Source organism: Pieris brassicae, chromosome Z (assembly GCF_905147105.1).
Source record: "Pieris brassicae chromosome Z, ilPieBrab1.1, whole genome shotgun sequence".
Taxonomy (NCBI): domain Eukaryota; kingdom Metazoa; phylum Arthropoda; class Insecta; order Lepidoptera; family Pieridae; genus Pieris; species Pieris brassicae.
The window spans coordinates 4,090,445-4,111,208 of NC_059680.1; the positions used below are offsets into that span (position 1 = coordinate 4,090,445).

Here is a 20,764-nt window from a genome sequence, read left to right on the forward strand (position 1 = left end):
TTTCTATTATTGCCATCGTTACATGAAAAACCTCCAAAAAGTGGAGGGTCTATAACACCCGCTAGAGCATGGATAGGTTCTTAAACTAAAAAGAATTTAAAAAAAAATATGTTTATCACGGAACATAAGATACAAGTAACACTTATTCCACGTCATAAAATTTAAATACTTAGGTAGACATCCCTACTCATCGGCAAAGAAGACAAAAGGATGTAGGCCGAGAGAAAAAGCCGGCGTTAAAATTCTCGGTACTCTTTTAAAATAGCAATTCATCAAACAACACTTATTTTAAATTTTAAACAAATAGAAATAATGTATTCAATTTTCGAATCGCTCAAATGAAACCACATTGGAATACAAACGGATACAAACATTGGAATACAAACCTTTAAATAAAGTACTGGTAAAAAATTTGTTGTTGGTAAAAATTTGACGAAAGAGAAGATACTTAATGACTTCTTGAGACGTATTGTCGTATAATAAATAGTGGATATATACGAATATATGACCAATACCTTAGCCTTGTGAAGGGTTTGTCTGATCTATAAGCGTTACTTAGAACCTTAATTTTATATTAATATCTCATTATTGAACTGATTGATTCTAATCCCTTGGTTTAATTAAATTATTTAATGATATGTCACGCAAGCTCATAGTATATAAGACTACAGTTGCGGGTTATCGACACAAGTGAGAAGCGACTTTGGAGTCGAACTACTCACTTCGTCAAATAGTATCAAGAACAAAGTAGACAATGGAACTGAACTACACCGCAGACGATCCAATCGCCTTCCCCTTCAAAATGTGAGTATGTTTTTATGGAGGTTTCTCCGCAATTTTCTACACGACTTTAAATTAATGTGATATTTAGGGACTTTGTTATGTTAACAATTTCGAGTTGCTAATGCAAAAATATAGTTTGATTTATTCTTTGCATGAAAATAGATGAAGTAAAACTTAACGTTACAATGTTTGAGAGCCTCCACATCTGAGTTTGGTAGTACCCGGGTTTTTTTGTGGGTTTCTGTTTAACTGTCTCTATGCGTAAGAAATAATACAGCTGAACGATGATAATTAAAATATTTAAATTACCAGGGTGTCGGGGGAGGTTCAGCAACACATGCTGGGGTGGAACATTCCTGCAGACCACCAAGGCCTGGTGCACGAACACTGGCGCCAGTTTCCAGCGGTAGACAAGTTCTCTCACTACCTTCTGGCACTCATCTATTTCATCCTGATGATTTCCTCTGTCACTGGCAACTCGCTTGTTATTTGGATCTTTAGCACGTAAGTAACAATATTTAATAACACGGAGACAAACGAGCAGACCATTTCAATTGTTCAGCTCCGTTACACCCTTGAGTTCGCTGTTATATTGGCCTCTATGGGTAAGGTTTACTATGACTCCCGTATCGCAAAATGCTATATTTTTGTATTGTAGTTATACTTCGCTAATTTCACTAGCAGGTTCACGGATGAATAGCATAACTATACTCAATCACCGAAGCGATGGTTTCATAATGTGAAAATATTTCACCAAACATGAAAAGTGCCTTCCATTTCTTGAATTTCATTGGCTGACATCTATTTATAGGAGCATTATTCATCTATCTGAATGAAAAATTTGTCTATTCAATATTTACACGAAAATGTTTTCTACATATTTCTAAATAATTTTCGCATTTCGACAATGATTTTCTATTTCGGAACCGAAGGCTTTCAAATTGATTCAATGAAAAGATTCAGTGGCTACGGAGGTGTAGGCGTTTTGACTATTCACATACGTATCAAATAGACTCGTGTTATATCAAACGTGAATCTCAAATAGGTCTGTCTAATATATACATTCAGATCTAAATGATAATAAAATTTATTATTTTTTTTTCTAATTTTAGATCCAAATCACTTCGTTCTGCAAGCAACATGTTCATTGTCAATCTGGCTATATTCGATATAACCATGATGCTGGAGATGCCCCACTTAATAGTGAACTCGTTTTATCAAAGAATGTTGGGCAATCAAATTGGGTGTGACATTTATTCCGTCTTTGGATCCTTGTCAGGGATCGGTGGATCAATCACAAATGCTGTCATAGCTTATGATAGATATAAGTAAGCAATTATTCAGTTTTCGTTTATTTCAAAACATTTTCTAAGAATTTTCAATATACAAGGTTTTCAGTATTTTTTGACTAAATATTAATTAATTTATCCTGCTTATAGGACTATCTCGTGCCCGATTGATGGTCGTATCAACAAAGTGCAAGCATCCATCTTGATTGCAGTCACCTGGATGTGGGCATTGCCGTTCACTATTCTACCCTGGTTCCGGGTGTGGGGCCAATATACAACTGGTAAGAAGTAACGAAATGATATAACACTATTAAGTAGAAATTACCTAATAACACAAAGTATAAATATATCGAAATCACATAGTACCAGACAGAGGCTATTGTCTTTTCGTAAAGTATTCTTAATATATTTGCCATACATTCTAAATCTTAAAAAAAGAAATGAAAGTGTAGATTTCTGTCTTAATCCATTGATACGTCGAGTTCAACATTTAAACTTTATTTGATAAGAGTTAATAGCACATTTACACTAAGGAATATAAAAAGTTTAGATTGGTTTTATTATTATATTATATATTAATTTCAGAGGGTTTCCTTACCACATGCTCATTTGATTTCTTAAGCGAAGATCAAGATACAAAAGCCTTCGTTGCCTGCATATTCTGCTGGAGCTACGTCATTCCCATGACTCTCATTTGCACATTCTACTCTAAATTATTTGTTGCGGTAAGATTAAGTTTTTTTATTAAGATTTGCTCACTTAATGGAAGGTTTAGATGTAGATTGTTTAAGGCCACTTGTTCTTTTATAAAGAGTGTCAGTCAGTGGTCCGGAAAGTGACTGAACGTGGAGTCCTATTTTCAAAATTGTATTTAGGTGAAAATGTCAATATAAGTAAGTGAAATAATTAAAAATCAACCTAATCGAATGAGGGTCAAAAAAAACCGTTGTCATGCTGTAATTCATAGGTACGTCATCATGAGAAAATGCTGAAGGAGCAGGCCAAGAAAATGAACGTCAAATCCTTGGCGTCGAACAAGGAAGATGCTGGTAAGAGCGTGGAGATCAGGATAGCGAAGGTGGCATTCACAATCTTCTTCCTATTCATTTGCTCTTGGACTCCCTATGGTGTCGTCTCTATGATTGGTGCTTTTGGTGACAGGTAAATAATCAAACAGTTTTATTGGTAGCAAAGCTAAGCAAGAAGCAACATAATTGGCATACTCCAGGTGTGTTCTGGCTTATACTTGGCTTATAACATGACGAATATATAATCTGCGAAGAGAAATTAAAAAGAAATTAGACCTAAGAATTAATTAATAAACTTTTATTTATTAATTCTTAGGTATCAACGCATTGCGTATGGACAATTAAAGAATTTATATGCCTTTAATATTATGTAGACTTTGACATTTATAAAAATATTATTTGGTAAATAATGGTAAGTAAATTATTACAGGTAATAGCAATTTTTTTACAAGAACATTTTCAGTGTGTGAAAGTTACAGAATTTTAACGTCCTATTGCAGGTCTCTCCTTACACCTGTAGTCACAATGATCCCAGCTGTCTTCTGTAAAGCAGTCTCCTGTATCGATCCTTGGGTTTATGCTATAAACCACCCAAGGTTCCGGTAAGTACTAGACATTAACGAATAAAATAATCTAAATTTTACAGGGTGAAAGAATTTGCATCATTGTTTATTATTATATGATAATATTTTTGGGATTATTTGTTAAATGGTCGGCTTCTTTTAAGGTGTGCCAAGTTATATAATTTAATATATTCTATGATTACTTTTTTATAGTAACACTTTTACATTAGTTAATTTTAAAATCTTACAATATACAATCTTAAGGATTATTATAATTTATTAAAAAGGTATTTTATGTCCATTAAACATATTAATTTAAGTCTATGTATTAAATTTGACTAAAAACGTTATTCCCTAATATCGTATAAAAATAAATAAATTAACATATTTTCAGTAAATAAGAATTATTAATATAGTTTAAGTTCAATAGTGACTATTCCAAAATGTTATTATATATGTGGTATTTTGGAATTATGCTATTTTGAATCAAACTCTTTAAGTTTTTTCATTCCGATAATTTATGTCTAGACTGGTACAATTAATATCTCTAAGGGTAATATTTCGGCGTATGCGGGATGAATGACTATTTTTGTACTGAATTTCTTCAAATTTAAAGCTGTGACTAAATTATAAAACACTCTGTTTCATATATATATAAGTAAATTATTTACATGCATGACAAAATCTCCGGAAGCTAAACAAATACTTACAGTTTTTATAAACTTTTAAGGCGATTCCGTAAGTGTTTGTTTACTTGTGTAGTAACGGTTTTGCTAATAACTATGTTTTAAATTTCAGTTTAGTAACATTTTCAACAGCGCTATCTACCGAAATACGCGGAAATTAACTAAACTTGTCAAAGTCCTTCTGTTGACGATTTAAACAAAACGGCATTGATAACTATATTTAGTAAAAATTTCGTTAAGTAACGGTTTCGAAATAAAGGTGCAACTTGATTAACTATTTGCGCATTATAATATGTATTCAGTTATTATTATTAATCTGTAGTGTTTGTTTAGGTATAAATAATCATATTCCTAAAATAGCAACAATCGTTAAATCGAAATATCCTTTATACCATGTTATAATGTCATATCTTCATTTTAATATAATTCAAGAAATATTTAAATATTTTTAAGGAGTCTTTATTCGTTCAGGGCTGAATTGGAGAGGAGACTTCCATGGCTGGGTGTTCGTGAACCTGACCCTGACGCGACTTCCACTAACGCCAGTACATCCACAACACCAGCTGATGCCTAAGAGTTTAAACAAAACAGAAGATTTACTTTAAAGATCAAAGCATGGAGAAGGGACATGGTTATATTTAGAGAAAGGCCTCCTCACATTTGTCAGGGCGGATTAAGGTAAACTATATAAAAATAATTTTTGTCGGCTTGACTTTAATTTGCATTGCGAAGGCATAACCGCATTGCGAATGATCCAATAGTGTTGATAAATATGGGGAGACCGTCTCTATTACAGCAGCTATATTATTAGCAAATGTAATTGTAAACACTTGAATTTAAAAAAAGAAATGTTTTAATGTTTCTAACCAAAAAAAAAAATTGATGACACCAACGACCACAGCTTTTTTATTGAGCAATTAAAAATGTAACAAAAATCTCATCTTTTATTTCATACTTCTTTTCATACGAATAATAGGATATTCATTTATTCTATTATATTGTATTTAACCTTTTTTTTAATGACAATATAATCCGTATCTCAAAGCAAAAACTAAATCTTGTCTATACTAACTATATATACTTAAAAAACATTAGAACAATAAAGTACTTAACGAAGTAAAATGTGTTAATTTATCCAATTTATACTAATCTATAATTAAAACTTGTATTTTCTTATGTATAGGATATGTTTAAGATGTTAGAAATATGATTCCACACCTATACCACAGAAATTCACTAAGTACGTCAGGATTAATTCATTTATTACAAAAAAAACAATATGTACAATATGGAACAAAACACGATCAATTAACCAACGCTAAAGATCTAAAGACAAAGCTTAAGATTACGCAAAAGAAACGTCTGAACCCAAAAATAACACTTGCTAGCACACAGACAGTCGATTTTCAAATCCAGAAACGACACGTTTTCAATATTGTAAGACTGTAAATATGTGTTAAGTGTGTAAAGTGTAATTGTATGTGATGTTTGCCGGTGGAGGTGCTGGGTTCCAAAAACAGTCTAAGCCTCCTTGGGAGAATGCTAGCGAAATATCACACAGCTGGTGCGTATTTTTATTTTAGAATGGTATTTATATACTGGAGATTTTAGGTGACGGCGTTTAGCTCACCTTGATTTTTAGTTGCATACACAGATTTGGCAATGGAATAATATAAACACAGTCCCTTTAAAACGTTGGTATTTGTTTTATACAAGAAAATACATTTTTACATCAGTGACAAACATTATAGACATAAGAAACAAATAAAACCTTATGATTTTTTAGGGCTCAATCACTCTAATTAGATTAGATTTAAATGAAATTTTACAGGGATAGATTTTCTCGACCATTCCTTTTTTACTAAGATATTCTTTAGATACATCATTTTAAATATTAACTATTATCAACATTAATTATAACCTTGTAGCGACATCTGAAATCTGCGGCTAGAATCGATGCGATCACGTCCTGAAACGTGAAACTAGACTTCAGTTAGAATATAGTTATAATGAATATCCTTAATATTATATAAGAAAACCACACTGTACCTATAAGACTTATTAAACTTTAGATTATTTCGTGATAATTTGAAAATTTTGAAATTATATTAGTTCAAAAAATTGTGTCTTATAGAAGCCTACTTTTTCTAATTAATAAAACTCATTATTCATAAATATACCCCAGAATTTCATGCTTTGCCTCGTCTATATTAATTATCCTCTGGCAAAGGAAATCCAGAGTAGAACCAGCTTGAGCAGTATTGGGCAGCTCTCTTAACTTCACTCCAGGTCATGGCAGCTTCCTTCACCTCTGCAATGATGCTTCGTTGCTAGATCTGTTTTAGGCGGCCATGTTTCCTTGTGCTTTGAGGATTCTAGTCGAGAGCTTTCAGCGTCTTTTAGTCCTCTCAATTGGAAACTTATTGCATAGCTCCTGTAGTTGTTGATTGAAGATTCTCACAGGACATAATATACTGAGGATTTGTCGAAGGCAGCGGTTAACGAAGACCTGGAGTTGTTATGTGGTGATCTTTGTTAATTTTCAGGTTTATATTAGTTGCCGTGAGAGAAATGGCAAGTATTAGACCAAGAAATCGACGATGTTATTAAAATTTACAATAAAAGAGATGCACAAATATGAGACCGGTTAAGTTTTGCATGTCAAAATATGAATATTGTATGGCTAATCATTATGCTGTATGTTCGTGTACGGTGTGCAATTATGTGACCTTAGCCTGAATCCATAAAGTATCGTCGACATGCAAAATATGGAGAACTTAATTTTTTCATGGTACTGCGAATATAATAAATAAAAACCTTTAAATAAAAGAGTTTGGAAATCGTAAAATCCGTATTTTTTGCTAAATAATCAGCGGGCATTAAAAAGGTTATGTATCAAGGGAAATGTCTCTAAAGTCAGATGGCATTTACTTTATATTTTAAATTATAATGAGTTATATTCGTCAGTTTCTGAGAAACGCCATTTCAGATTGGCTTATTAATTCTTGAAAGTTCATTCAAAATATCTCTTTGTTCGACTCTAGAATCAGTTCTAGTCTCTAACAAAGAAATATACGTCGCTTTGTTCGCAGCTTTGAAGTAGACGTATAATCCTTAAAATTGAAATAAACTAAATACAATTGGGAATTTAGTATTTAATTTCAATATTTTACAACACTGCGACAGGAGCTAAATAGTGTGTTCTAAATTTCGAAATATGTATACGCTATTAACAGCTGATTTCACTTATAATTCGCTCGGTGCAGTGAATGTAGATGACGCCACTGACAATTTATCAGTGCGCCAAATGTTACTCTCGTGCGGTCTTTTCGGCAAACCATAGTGTGAATTCTCTGGAAACTATGCACTTGTGTCTGCGCATGCGCAACAATACCTCATGCGTACAAGGCAAGTGTCAATAGGAATAAACCGTCGAGACCGAGGCCTGGTGAACATTAGTAAATTCGATTAGCAAATAAGGTGTAGGTAGATACATTGGAACTATTTCCTAATAAATATTTTAAAGCAATTAGGATACGGTGAGTCGCTCACCGCAAACCAATTGTTGCTAAGGCAATCAAACAATCGATGGAGTCCATGTGAGTTTGATCGTGTCTCTCGACAAGATTCATGTTGTCAGTTTGATGTTAATAAACAAGAACTGTAGTACACTGAGAAAATATTTTTAAACACAGCTATTTGAAATTAAAGAGTTACAGTTACAGATATGTATTAGATATAGGTACATGATAGAGAAAAGAATCGATGCGAATCATCTATTGGCATACTGTATTGCATCAAGGTTAATTTATGTTCAAAATTTAATAATACACACAGTATGTATTTAACACATACTGAGTTTCAACATCGGACATGAAGGCAGAATCCATAACAAAGCGTTCATTACGGCAGTTCTTGCCGCGCACCACCACTTTGTGGAGCCAGCTAACCACTGAAGAACTTCCAAACCAACTTGACTTAAGATCTTTCAAAAAAAAGCGACCCAATTTTTAAAAGGCCGGCAGCGCACCTGCATTCGAACCCTCTGGCATTAGAAAACTGGGAGGCCGTTTTCTAGAAAAAAAAAGAAATTAAACTATTGTGAAATTTTTAACAAGCCCTTTTCGCAATCTTCATTCTAAATTGCTTAAACTCTCAAAATGGTAATTTTGTGGAAGCAATCGTTCTAGTTAGTATATAATAATTACAAAGGGCAAAATAGGCAGGAGTAGCCTCATAAAAGGCTATTAATGAAACGAAATAGACCTCGGCTGCAATTAGATGCATTCACCCAACCGTAGAGAAGAGCTCTCAAGTGAATTCGGCAATTGAAATTAACCGCTCATGTTGGGTGTGAACTGTTGCTATAGCTTTCTATAACGCTATTGGCATTTCCGGTCAATCAGTGATGTACTTAAATATATATTTCGTAGTTACTCCCATTATAGGGAATTTTACTGGTAAGGCAGAGTGACAGAGATCAGTGATGGTAATTGATTGCAAAACGAACTTTGTGTAGACCTGGAATGTTCAAAATCCTGAGGGTTCTTTACAGAAGTTTGAGTGGCCTAAATAGCTTTTAGGTTTAAAGGAACTAGTAAGACACTTTTATACTATTGTTTGCGGGGCGGACCTAAAAATCTTCCGTTGAAACAAACTCGTTACGTAAAAGGCAGACGGGGTCGTGGGAAGCAAGGTTAGGTTATGTATCCACATTTTTAACTCTCTTTCTAAAGGATAACTTATAAGCTCTTTCTAAAGGATACATTATTCAGCTGAAGTTATTATTTATTTAATTTAAATTTTTACCTTCCAAACTTGTGCGAAAAACTAGTTACATATCCTTATTGTTTTTTACATGCAGAACTAATGATAACATATATAGTATATAGTAAAGAAATATTTTCCGAGTCACATTTATATAGTATTTCCTTTAATTAAAAACAACACAAACAACTTTAGAAACTTGGTGGTGAAAAACTCCTGGCTACACAGCGATCCTGAAATGCCTTAAACTTATAATATATAATATAAGTCACATATCGCGAGGGGGTTTTGAACAAACTCCGCCTCAGTTTAATATAATTATAGATTTAATATATTTTAAAGGCACTTCCGACCGACACAAGGATGAAATAATGACGACTATGATAAAATCGTAATGACGTGCCAATTAGGTTGCAATGCTCCTATAAATAGCTAGCTTTTGAGATTGTCGTACTTTCAAGGCAATGGAAACCCGCGACTTGAAGAATGTTTTTAGAAATAAAAATCAAGACGTCAGGAACAAACGATCAATAATAACGATTTTAAGTAATAATGATGTCACATAATACAAAAAACATTTTTATTCGCGTAAATCTAATGTATTCGTAAAAGTGATTAATTAATACAAATAAAGAAAATGGGTTTTGTAAATTTTGTATCCATTTTCTATCATTTTGTTCTTAGGGCAGGTTAAAGGATAAATATAAATATTTAAAAGTACATATGAAATTCTTTAAATTAATTCATAATCCTTTCATTTTTTATGAGAATTACTAAAAGATGATTTTGTCTTGAGCAATTTTCGACTAATTTAAATAATATTTGACGACTGTTTGCCAACACTGAGTGCCCCCTGCCTCAGAGACCAAGTTTTTTTATATTAGGGTTAATTTTTAATTATTTATAAATAATTATAAAATTCTGTTGACATTTAATATAAAACAAATTAAACTTTAAACTATATACAAAAATATGTACGTGGGTAACACTGAAAATGTTTAGAGCTGGCCAGTCAGAAATATTGCTAATGAAAACTTTTTTGAATTTCAATTTTAGAACTCTTGATTCGTGTCGCCAAATGTTAGATAAGTTCAACGGCGGTGACTCAAATGCTGTATTTGACATCGTCACAGGTGATGAAAGCTGGATATATTGCTGCGAACCCGAAACCAAAAGACAACCAGCTCAGTGGGTGTTTCCTTTCGAGGATCAGCCAAGTAAGGTAAAGAAAGGAAGAAGTCAACGAAAAAAGATTATTGCCTCATTCTTTGGTCGGAAAAGTCATTCCGCGACAGTTCTGCTAGAAGATGGAAGGATAGGTACTGCAGACTGGTATGTCAATGGCTGTTTGCCTGTTGTCTTGGAAAAAAATCGACAGCAGCGCCCTCGAAGCAGGATCCTCCTTCACCACGACAATGCTTCAGCGTCGAGGTGTCGAGATAATGAGTCATCCGCCATACAGTCCTGACCTGGCGCCCTGCGACTTTCATTTATTCCCAAGAATTAATGATAAAATTCAAGGTATTCGCTTTACGAGCCCTGAAGATGCGGTGTAAGCGTACGAAACTGCCATAGAAGAGGATGAATGGGCCAACTACTTTTCTCAGTGGTTCCATCGAATGCGACGATGTGTAGAGAGGAACGGAGATTACTTCGAAAAACAATAAAAGTATTGGCAACTTTCTACATTAAGCCGTTTTTCATTTTCTAAACATTTTCAGCGTTACCTAGTTAATATTACGTTATACACGTAATATTTAATGATAAGAAAGAATGAGTTCATCTGTAAGGTAAGTTTATTAATGTATATTTTACCAGATACCAGAATATGTCATTTAAATGTCAACAGGTACTCTGAAGCTAGTTGGGACGTTTCCCATTTGGTAAATTCGTAAGTTTTGCAGACCTATCTGGATGATTAATGGAATCTCCATCGTAACATCTGGTAAAGGCATAATGCCAACTAACTTGTTTATGTATGGCGCTTCCGGTGACGTCGCATGCATTCGTTGATCACACAATTATTTTATTAAACGAAGCATTGAATTATTATTATCAAAATAGATTTCTATGCAAAAAAAATAAACTTGGCTGAGTGGGTCCGACTACTTATAATTAATTCGTTTCACTCAAAAGTACTCGGTATGCCCTGATTAACTGAATGCCTGCATTTGTATAAACAAGCGCATATATATTTTTCTACATAATATATATATATTATATATTCAGGGTTCTTATGTTGTTTAGAGGATTATTTTAGACTGTGTAAAATCGAGCAATGTATGTATGAAATTCATAGAAGTAGGTATATTTTATATTTGTGATAAACAGCTTAAGCAAGGATAGCAAAATTAGAAGAATTAAACATTTCTCACCAATCCAATTCAATCCGATAAAAGTATTATAACAACACGATTTTTGGTCATGGTATATAAGCACTTACAGATATTTTCTTTAGTAACAAGTACGATCCTTTATAACTATTTCTTTTTTATATGGGAAACGATCAAGCAGTGTTGGTGTGGTTTTCATCGTGTGCCTCTCATCCCTGTGGTCGTAGATTTGGTCCCCAATCGACTCTCTGTATATGTGCGCATTAAATGTTCGCTCGTACGGCGAAGAAAATCATTGTAAAGAATACCAGCAAGCCTGTCGGCTCATCACCTTCTACCTATTAGGAAAAACTAATATTCTCTATACAGATACAGAAACCTGACGCCAGAACTGTAAAATGTTGTACATTTATACCACTTGATATAATTATAATAATATTAAAAAAACAAAGATACATTCTTGCTATTAGTACAATATCTAGTCCCTACAATATCTATTCTCTAGACAATACAGACATCTCTTTTGACTGAATCATCTCATCTCTACTGACTGAAACTGACGTGATACGTATAGAACGGTATTAAATTTCTCATAGACAAGGAGAGTTAGAATAGACAATATATGAATTTTGGCTGTAACATACCACACACAATTCTACAAAATTAAAAAAACAATATTATTGAACATATTTTTTGAAAGCTATCTGAGATTTTAAATATGTATATCTATATTCTGCATGTCGCGATTCCAACATAGTTAATAAAGCGAGCGTGTTTGCGTGGCAGCCATAATAATTCCATTTTCATACAACCTACTTGTGACTCATAATTTAAATTATTTTGCATTCGACAATCGGAATCGTATAATATTGGCATTAATGGACATATAATTATCGGGATGAAAACTAATGTAATTTACCCAGGTATGCAATTTTTATTTTGAAAACAGATTCACTCCATTTTTGATGATGCAATCTGATTTTGTATTAAAAGTTTCAAAGATAATATTAACTTTGTTCATCTATCGCTATGTACTTTTTGTGTGGATTAGACCAATTTTTAAAATAACATAGTACATATGCTGATTACTGATTTGTTTTAATGAAAATGTATCTATAATTTTATTTAAAAAAAGGCCTAATGTATGTATCTCAATACTACGAAAAAATTAAGAAATAAACGTAAGGACAACGCAAGGCGAGGGTTTGTGTGTGGAGGCTAGGGGGTGGCGGGTGAACTGCTCGCTTTATCCGATACGAAAGCCAGCAGGCTTCATTCGCGCGTCCGGCACCGTCGGAAAGCCACGTCCGCGCTCGGTACGGCCATCTTACGTAACGCTATTTACGCCGACATCTGTTGAGTGCCACGGTCTCAGCGTCACGCTTGCTGCTAACATCAGGCACGAATCATGGCCTACACAAAATCTCGCCAATACGAAATAACGCACTCTAACACCTAGGATATCGTAGAATATCATCAACTTAACTGCCATTCATCCTGCCAATTATTATTAAGCTTTGCTTTGTGATGTAAAAAGACTGATGAAGAAATGTTCCATGTCCAATTTGAGAAGAAATAATGCAATCGCTAAAGCTGTTGCTGAAGCTTTCACTGCCACCTCAGCCTTACACAAATTTAGATTAAGTTAAACTTGAATTAATATTTGAATTAGGTTCGTGGGAAAGTTTGGAGGTCATTCGAATTTAAAAGTTAAGCAAAATTCGCGAGCTAAGTGCGTGGGTACTGTGGTGGCGTCAGAGACATCTTCGGATGGGCGCACCGCAAACCCTTAAACCAATAGATGATGAATTCGCTCCATGTGTGGAGGTAGTTGATGAAACTCGGGAGGCACAAGAACACAAGCTGGATCGCCGGAGACAGGCCGGTGGCCTAAGGCGCCGTGGACTCGACAATGATCTGGAGAGCGAACGTCGTCGACCTCGACGTAAGCCTAAGAGGTTTGTATCACTCGTATACCATGTAGAATGATATTCTCAAAAAAAATATATGTATCCAAAAAGTTTATTTACTGTATGATTAAATTGGAAACTCAAGCTGCGAAAATTATTATATAATATTGAAACTAGCGAAAACTTTTTGGAAATAAATAAGTTATTGTTTTGCGAGCGAATACTGAATATATTTTTGGTAACTTCTAATTAAACTAGTTTGTTTTGGATCTGCATGTCATTGGGTCGAAGGGGAGTTTAAAGTTTGAAAGCAGAACAACATTTCAAAAGGTTGACGTGCAAGCGACTTTTTTAATTGCGGAATAGTATTTTTTGAATTAAAAATGTTGTTATAGAATTTTTACTCAATTTAAATTATGCGGAATGATATTTAAATACATTTCATTATCATAACCTCATGTCATCTGTCAAGTATAGCATATCGTGAATATTTTATAGATGTTATATCTAACACGAAACGGTCTATAGAACTATTAGTCTAAATAATAAATTTAATTAACAAAGCCGCGTTGAATAGTAATATGCATAAATAATAATGCATATATATTATTGGCTTAAATATGCTCAGCGATTTAATTGGTTCTGTAATAGGTAGATGTTGAACGGGGTTTTTTACATCTCATTTTTCTTTTCTCTATTTTGTAATAAATGTTATTTAACAAAAGCCTGAACTAGGCTGTACAAAATATATTTGTGCAAAAACATCGATCCGCTCCAACGTTTGGCGGCGAAACACTTTCACATTTAGTATCAAGGTTAGGATAAGGCAGGCCGAATGGGGTGGCAATTCGTACAGTTTTAGTCCTGCGGTTCTTTTGACATTGGCTATGACCTAAAAATTTTACATATCCATACAATATTTAGTAATGAAAGTTCGAACGGCGAAGTCATACAGTTTTTGGCGTTTATAACTTTTAGACCTGATAAGTACTGAAAACATTGACCGTTTAAGATTTAATATTCACGATTCATGTTCACATATATATAGCAATCCCTATGTATCTGCACTAGGTCTAGGCACTGTTGTATCTGTTGCGTAAATGGCCAGTCTCAAAAGAGATAAGCTACCGTGGCCTAATCCAGAGTATCGAAAAACCTTATTATATTAGGCTCTAAGAACAAAAGTTGAATAATTTAATAATGTTAAAAATAATCACGCGCACACAGAAGGAATACGCGATGCCGTACCAGCCCGGAATATCGTCGATTCCCGAATCGAGATAAGTATGCGCGGCGACTCGTTTCAACAAAATCCATGGAAAATCATATATATCTATAATTTAATTGCTAATATAACTGTGAATTTCAATTTCATAAGTTTTTTTTAAAGTAAATGGCACTTGTAACATTTACACAAAACCATATTTAAAATAATTAGAATTAGGCAACGTTTACTGCGCAACTCTGAGTATTGTAGCTTAGTTGCTTTTAATTTGTATAAATAACCTCACTACGATTGCTGAAAAGTTATGTCAATAATAAGTATGCATTTCTATTAGTGCAGATTGAGATTTGAGTATTTATTCCTTGTATCGTGTAAGACAAAGACAAAAATAATTTTATTTAAATATCTTAACCTAATCTGTCCTCGTGGCAGAGCACCATCAAAGTTAGCAGTGTTAATTTTTTTTTCAATAATTGCAACTCAGTTATAGTTTAACTAAAAATTAATATTACAGTAATTTAATTAAACATCGAAACTACACAACAACAACAAACTTACCAATTGTATATGCTAAGAAAAAATGAACCTTTACTTGTGGTTAATCTAGAACGGCTAACATCCGAAAATTAGATAGAACTCCCGTAATTTAGGCTGATTCGAGTATAGATTTCCATAATAATTAATAAGGGATACATATTCATCGGGGCTAAGTGTTAAATTACACGCGCGTCTCTGATTGAGCTAGATATGCTGCCATATTCTATACCATGTCTGAATATTTTTTTGTCAGAAAATTATAAAGGCAGACAGGAATTCGCGTAACCGAAGTTGTGAAATATTGGAGAGAGACGCCTAGTTTTAGGTAACTAATTCTTATTGATTAAGAGAGCATATGTCTCTAAGGCGTATTGAAGAGAGTGATAACAAAATGGCGATATTTTAACATATTGTTGAATGTGTGAAGTGTTGAATTTAAATTAGTAAGATATTCGATTCTCTACTTGAGGGACAGATCTTTATACCTACGTCGTTCTTACTTTATTAATTTTATTTGAAACTAAATTTAACTTTTGTTATCTTAATGCATTCATCTCTATCGTGTTTTTACACCTGCGTTTATACTGACTCAAAAAGATAATTATCGTGCAAATATTTCCGTGAAAATCCTTAAATTTTTAAGTTTTACCAGGCAATAAGCTATCCCTCCAAGTTAATCGCGTTGTATCAACCATGCATGACAAACTGAGTTATGGTAGATTTTTTTACCCTTGGAGTAAACGTTAAAGTGGTTAGGAAAAATGGCCACATTTCCGACCAAACCGGCATTAGCCCTACGGCTATAAAACTCAATGAAAAAGCTCTGAAAACCCGGACGCTTACACTGTTACTAAATATGAGGAACTCGCTAAAATATACTATCTATGTGTCTAGTATTCTAGACACATTAATTGTCTATGAATTGGAATTATATGAAACGGTATAAACACTAATATTAATTTTAATATGTTGGTCCCCATTCCAGAGTACCTACTGGTAAGATTTCGATTGCAACTCGCACTCATATACGCACTGAAAATTTTTATTCTACGTTAAAAACCGACACTAAAGGTATTTAATAATTGAAAGATTTATTATAACACATTATCTGGTTGAGTAAAGTTTTTTTTTTATTATAGATAACTGCAGGGTGTTGGTTTTTTGTGACGGTTTTGGGCGTCGTAAAAATTTACTCTCATTTTTCCCTAACGCGCCAAAAGTATAAATTCAAAAATATTCTAAAAGGTACCTATCGCATTAGAATATTTTTCAACTACTTAGGTGATCAGCCTTCTCTGCCTGGCACAGGCCATTGACATTTGGGTCCAAATGTCGAGTGTTAAATGCACTCATAGGTGCATAGCCGGCGTTCGACCCTACCACCTCAGAGATGAGAGTCGCATGCTCAAGCCACTAGCGTGCTACTACTACACTATCTCTAAGATCATCACAAATTATATAACTAATGTACGGTTCATATTAAAGTACTTAAGCGACATTTTAACTAACAATTTCCCAGTAATGAGTTTAGGTCACCGAATTAACACTGTAGAATTTAATTTAGAATTAAACTCGTTATAATTCGGCATAATATCGTTTAAACTTTCTACAGTTTATAGTTATAATATAATAAATATTAATCATATCTATAACAAGCTTCCATTATTGGTTTCCAAATATACAGTCAGTGCCAAAACTGTTTATTTCTTGTTAATGTTCCAAGCCATTCTTGGAAACCAGATGTACACTGTTGAGCTTTTAAAAAGAGCGATAGGTTTTATTAGTTTTTATCTAAGTTGGTGCATCATTAACTTACGAGTTACATGTACTCGTAAGTTAATGATGCAACAAAAAAAACCGGGCTGTTTCCTCTCATGTATAAAATTAATTAAATATTAATTTAAAATTAATTAATATTATGAAAGAACATAGCTAGAAATTGACTAAACGTGTTTAAAAATTCGTGAATTGGTCTAGTGTTTTCTAAATACGCTTCTAATGGGTTACCTTATCATATTCAAACATCCTAAAGAGGATTTTCTTAACTTGTTATAAAGTTGTCACCAATTAGTTATCACTAGTAGTAGAAGAGGCCAGACTCAGGATGCAATTTTTACGCTCCAGTAGATAACTGGTTAGCCTTCTAAAGAGAAAATACTACACAGGACTTGGACTGAATTGAATACGAAGTGAGAACGGTGAAAATAGGAGTGATTTAGATTTTATGAATAATTCAATCTAACTTGGTGGTATGAAGGAGGAGTTTACTATGCCAGCTACCATATTAGATATTTTGGAACTCATATGACTCAGTAGCCATCAAGATATAACTATACCGGCTTTTAACCACTTGTGGGTGGCGGTTAACACTTAATTCTTTGTGAGTTTCAGAACAACATATAATAGTATTGTCTTTTTAATAGCTTTAATCCGTTCAAAAAGTGTTTTTCTTAACATATAATAACTAAGGTATAAATTATCATATTTTTAAACGTTTTTGCTTAGAATCAACATTTACAGATTTCATTTTACAGCTTAAATAATGACTTCCAAGTAGAGAAGTACAGGGCCATCTTTTAATCCTTATACTTTATATCTTGTAATCGTTGTTTCTATTTCCTACTTACTGTCGTAGTTTTATTTTTACGTAGATTTATTCTGTAGACTATGAGAAGTTGTTATTGTTAATGGTCGGAAACCAGGAGTCGTAATTATAAATAAGTCAGTAATTTTAATTTTTTTAGCACAAAATATATATAATAAGGTTTATTATAAATAAATATTAATATATTACGTACAATAGTATATATAAACACATGTATATGATATTAGTTCTATGAAGTTTACTGTATTGAGAGAAGTTTTCGTTAGTTCCGATTGCAGTACGACAAAATTGTTTTCAATCGATAAATTTAATTTTGACAAAGTTCTGGTAAAGTTCACGGAGCTCTCCAGCTCTTGAAAGTTGTGAATCGGATGAATTAAGTCGATCGAGTCTACGGCATCTTTTATCACTGAAATATATAATGTAATTGGAAAAATTATACGTTTCTCATAAACATCCCATTATTTGTGCAAACAAATTGATATAACTATAGTTCCATTTAATAAATAAAAATGAATCACAAAATATGTGGCTTAGTACAAAATTTTTGTATTTATTCCTTGAAATTGAGCATAATTGGAAAATATATTTAAAAAAATAGCTTTACTTAGATTTTGATGTAGAGAAACGCGAACAGTCTTCATTCATTGTAAAATGTTCCATATGTTTGTATGTAACTACAAAAAAGGTAGGCTAAGTATAAAAACATTTTGCCTTTGTTTGTTACTTGTTTAATTGTACTAACCAAGACGGAGTTGTAATATGTGCATGTCGAATAATTAAAAATACTTAAGGTCAACATCTGTTTGGAGAAAGGAAAACAGATTCTAATTTAATGAAGAAGTGTAAAAGATGTATGTGTGGATGTATAAATAATCCAGATTATTTTAATTATTATCGATATTATTAAACGGAAATTATTACACTGTTATTACACCATACATACAAATCGTTTCGCTTACGTATCGTTTTATATTATGAACTCTAACCATGTTACACGTAACCTAAGTACAAGAAGTGCATTTTATTGTAATTATGTCTAGCATTGTATTAGACGTTAAACGAGAGTGATGGCATTTATTTAATATTTGACATTTTCGCATACCAATTCATTTGACATTAAACACACAAATCCTTTATACACAAAGGCCCGTCACGAGTGTAATTAATGATTAACGCATGGTCGCACGTTTATATCGTATTTTAACCTACTTTTAACCAATCAAATGTAAGGTTTCTCGTTTAACAGTTGTTATTCTATATACTTAATACTGTATTTGGTTAATATCGTTTTCAATTGCCAGTTTCTAAATGTTATTTGTCTTCACAGTACGAACAACTGTTAATCACGCATAGTTCATTGGTGCTACGTCGTGTTTCGAGTCCCTGCTCTACCCCGTACGGAGAAATTTATCGTGAGGAAACCGGCAGGCGTTAGACTCACAGAGTCGTGCGTCAAGCACAAAAGGCTGATCTTGTTGTCTATTAAGAAAAATAAAGTATTTTGTAGGACTCAAAAGGTGGCGATTAAAAAGAGAGGCGGAGAGTTTCTTGCCAGTTCTTCTTGCCCGCTCCACGCCCTTACTTGCAAACTGGTAGTAAATGTAAATTTAGAATCAATTTAACACTTTTTCTGTTGACGTTCATAAGTGTACTGGTTTACTTATATGAATAAAGTTATTTTGAGTTTGAGTTTGAATAAATGATCACGAAAGACACAAAAATCTGATCCCCAATCTAAAAAAGCTGTAGCGCCATTAGTTTATAGTTCATATAATTATTAATAATAAATACATGGATTTACTTTGAAGTCTCGTAATAACAATGTGGCCATCACGCAAAACTGAGTGTGGTTCATTTTATCGCAAACTAAATATGATATTTCCGAATCAGATTTGTAGTAGGAATAAATATCCTGTGCATCAGCATAACCGATGTAGGTCATATGCTAATAAGTACTTATGTGTAGGGATGAGCTGTGTCAGAATTTTTTTAAGATCGATCAGTTATTATTGCAATCGAAACCTTGCGGTTTCCTTGTCCAAGTGATATTTTGCACGCCACCGTTTTTTGAGGATGTTTCCGTATTTTTTTGTATCCTATTCTTAGTTGTCTTTTTTGAGACAAAATAAAGATATAAAGTTTATTTTTTGCTTGAATGAATTCGTTGACAGTTCTGTTAGTCGGTTTATGATTTGAGACAACATTTTGGTATCTAAGTATTATCGGTTATATCAGATATTTACCGTTTATTTTTGTTATAAATCAATAAGTTTTGTCTTTTCTTTTACTTATGATTCCTTATCCTTATACGTCGCGTCAAAATATGAACCTCGAAGCAAAGAGAAAATCAGAACAATACATTAAATCTCTATCACGACAATCGTTATGTTAAAAACAATACGTTCACATGTAGCTTTACAAGGACACCAAATACACCAACATTCTTCTAAATCTCACCCACGGTGAGAACTTGACTAATGAGACCTAGTAATACTTTTTAATATATTTTTTTTTCAAGTTTCACGAGTGATCAGGTAGCGTACATAAATAAGATTCTAATATATGGGTATATAATATCGTCCTACTGCTTCCGGGTAAAAATTATACAAATCACCTTTTAAAAGTCATCAAGTTATGTAAACTAATAATTTCGAAGTTATTACAATCTTGTTATGGAATTATTTATTTTGGCCTCAATACGAATGAATTGATAAGTTATTTGCAATTCAGGAATTTGTTATTCGACGAAAAATAAATATTCAATTTTTGGATAACAAGATGTATTGTTTTAATGTTTATTGTTATTTTTCTAGAGTTTGATAAAAGTTTCTGTTAATTGATAGCGATAGCTTAAAATCCATTTTTTATTGTAAAATTGTAACTTTATATGTCCGAAATAAATATCGAAACTGTGAAGAGGATTTCCGATAAAAACTCATTTGAAGGTTTTTAAATAAATCCCTAGATCATAGGAATGACTGCTTTTTAACAAAATGACGGCATCATTCATTCTAAAACAAAACTAATATAAAAGT

The 20,764-nt window shown here is 32.9% G+C and overlaps 2 protein-coding genes across 2 annotated transcripts in view; both read left to right on the forward strand.

The window, feature by feature from the left end:
* The first annotated feature begins 690 nt into the window (after positions 1-690).
* On the forward strand, positions 691-5,300 carry LOC123718495 (opsin-3-like). Its single transcript, XM_045675052.1, has 8 exons — positions 691-804; positions 1,096-1,287; positions 1,896-2,111; positions 2,223-2,353; positions 2,658-2,797; positions 3,040-3,233; positions 3,601-3,702; positions 4,821-5,300. Exons 1-8 carry the CDS (start codon positions 755-757, stop codon positions 4,921-4,923), a joined length of 1,128 nt encoding a protein of 375 aa, XP_045531008.1. The 5' UTR covers positions 691-754; the 3' UTR covers positions 4,924-5,300.
* Positions 5,301-5,670: 370 nt separating this feature from the next.
* LOC123718479 (potassium voltage-gated channel protein Shaker) overlaps positions 5,671-20,764 on the forward strand; it is a 183,417-nt gene continuing 168,323 nt past the window's right edge. Inside the window, exon 1 of the mRNA XM_045675019.1 lies at positions 5,671-5,913. Within this exon, the coding sequence (XP_045530975.1) occupies positions 5,834-5,913 (80 nt within the window). The 5' untranslated portion in view covers positions 5,671-5,833. The remainder of the gene's footprint in view (positions 5,914-20,764) is intronic.

What these genes read in the sequence shown, in the direction of transcription:
- LOC123718495 (XM_045675052.1), top strand. Translation starts at nt 755, where the DNA reads ATGGAACTGAACTACACCGCAGACGATCCAATCGCCTTCCCCTTCAAA. An exon ending in GTTATTTGGATCTTTAGCAC is followed by an intron (nt 1,288 to 1,895) that starts GTAAGTAACAAT and finishes TTCTAATTTTAG; the next exon opens with ATCCAAATCACTTCGTTCTG. An exon ending in ATAGCTTATGATAGATATAA is followed by an intron (nt 2,112 to 2,222) that starts GTAAGCAATTAT and finishes TCCTGCTTATAG; the next exon opens with GACTATCTCGTGCCCGATTG.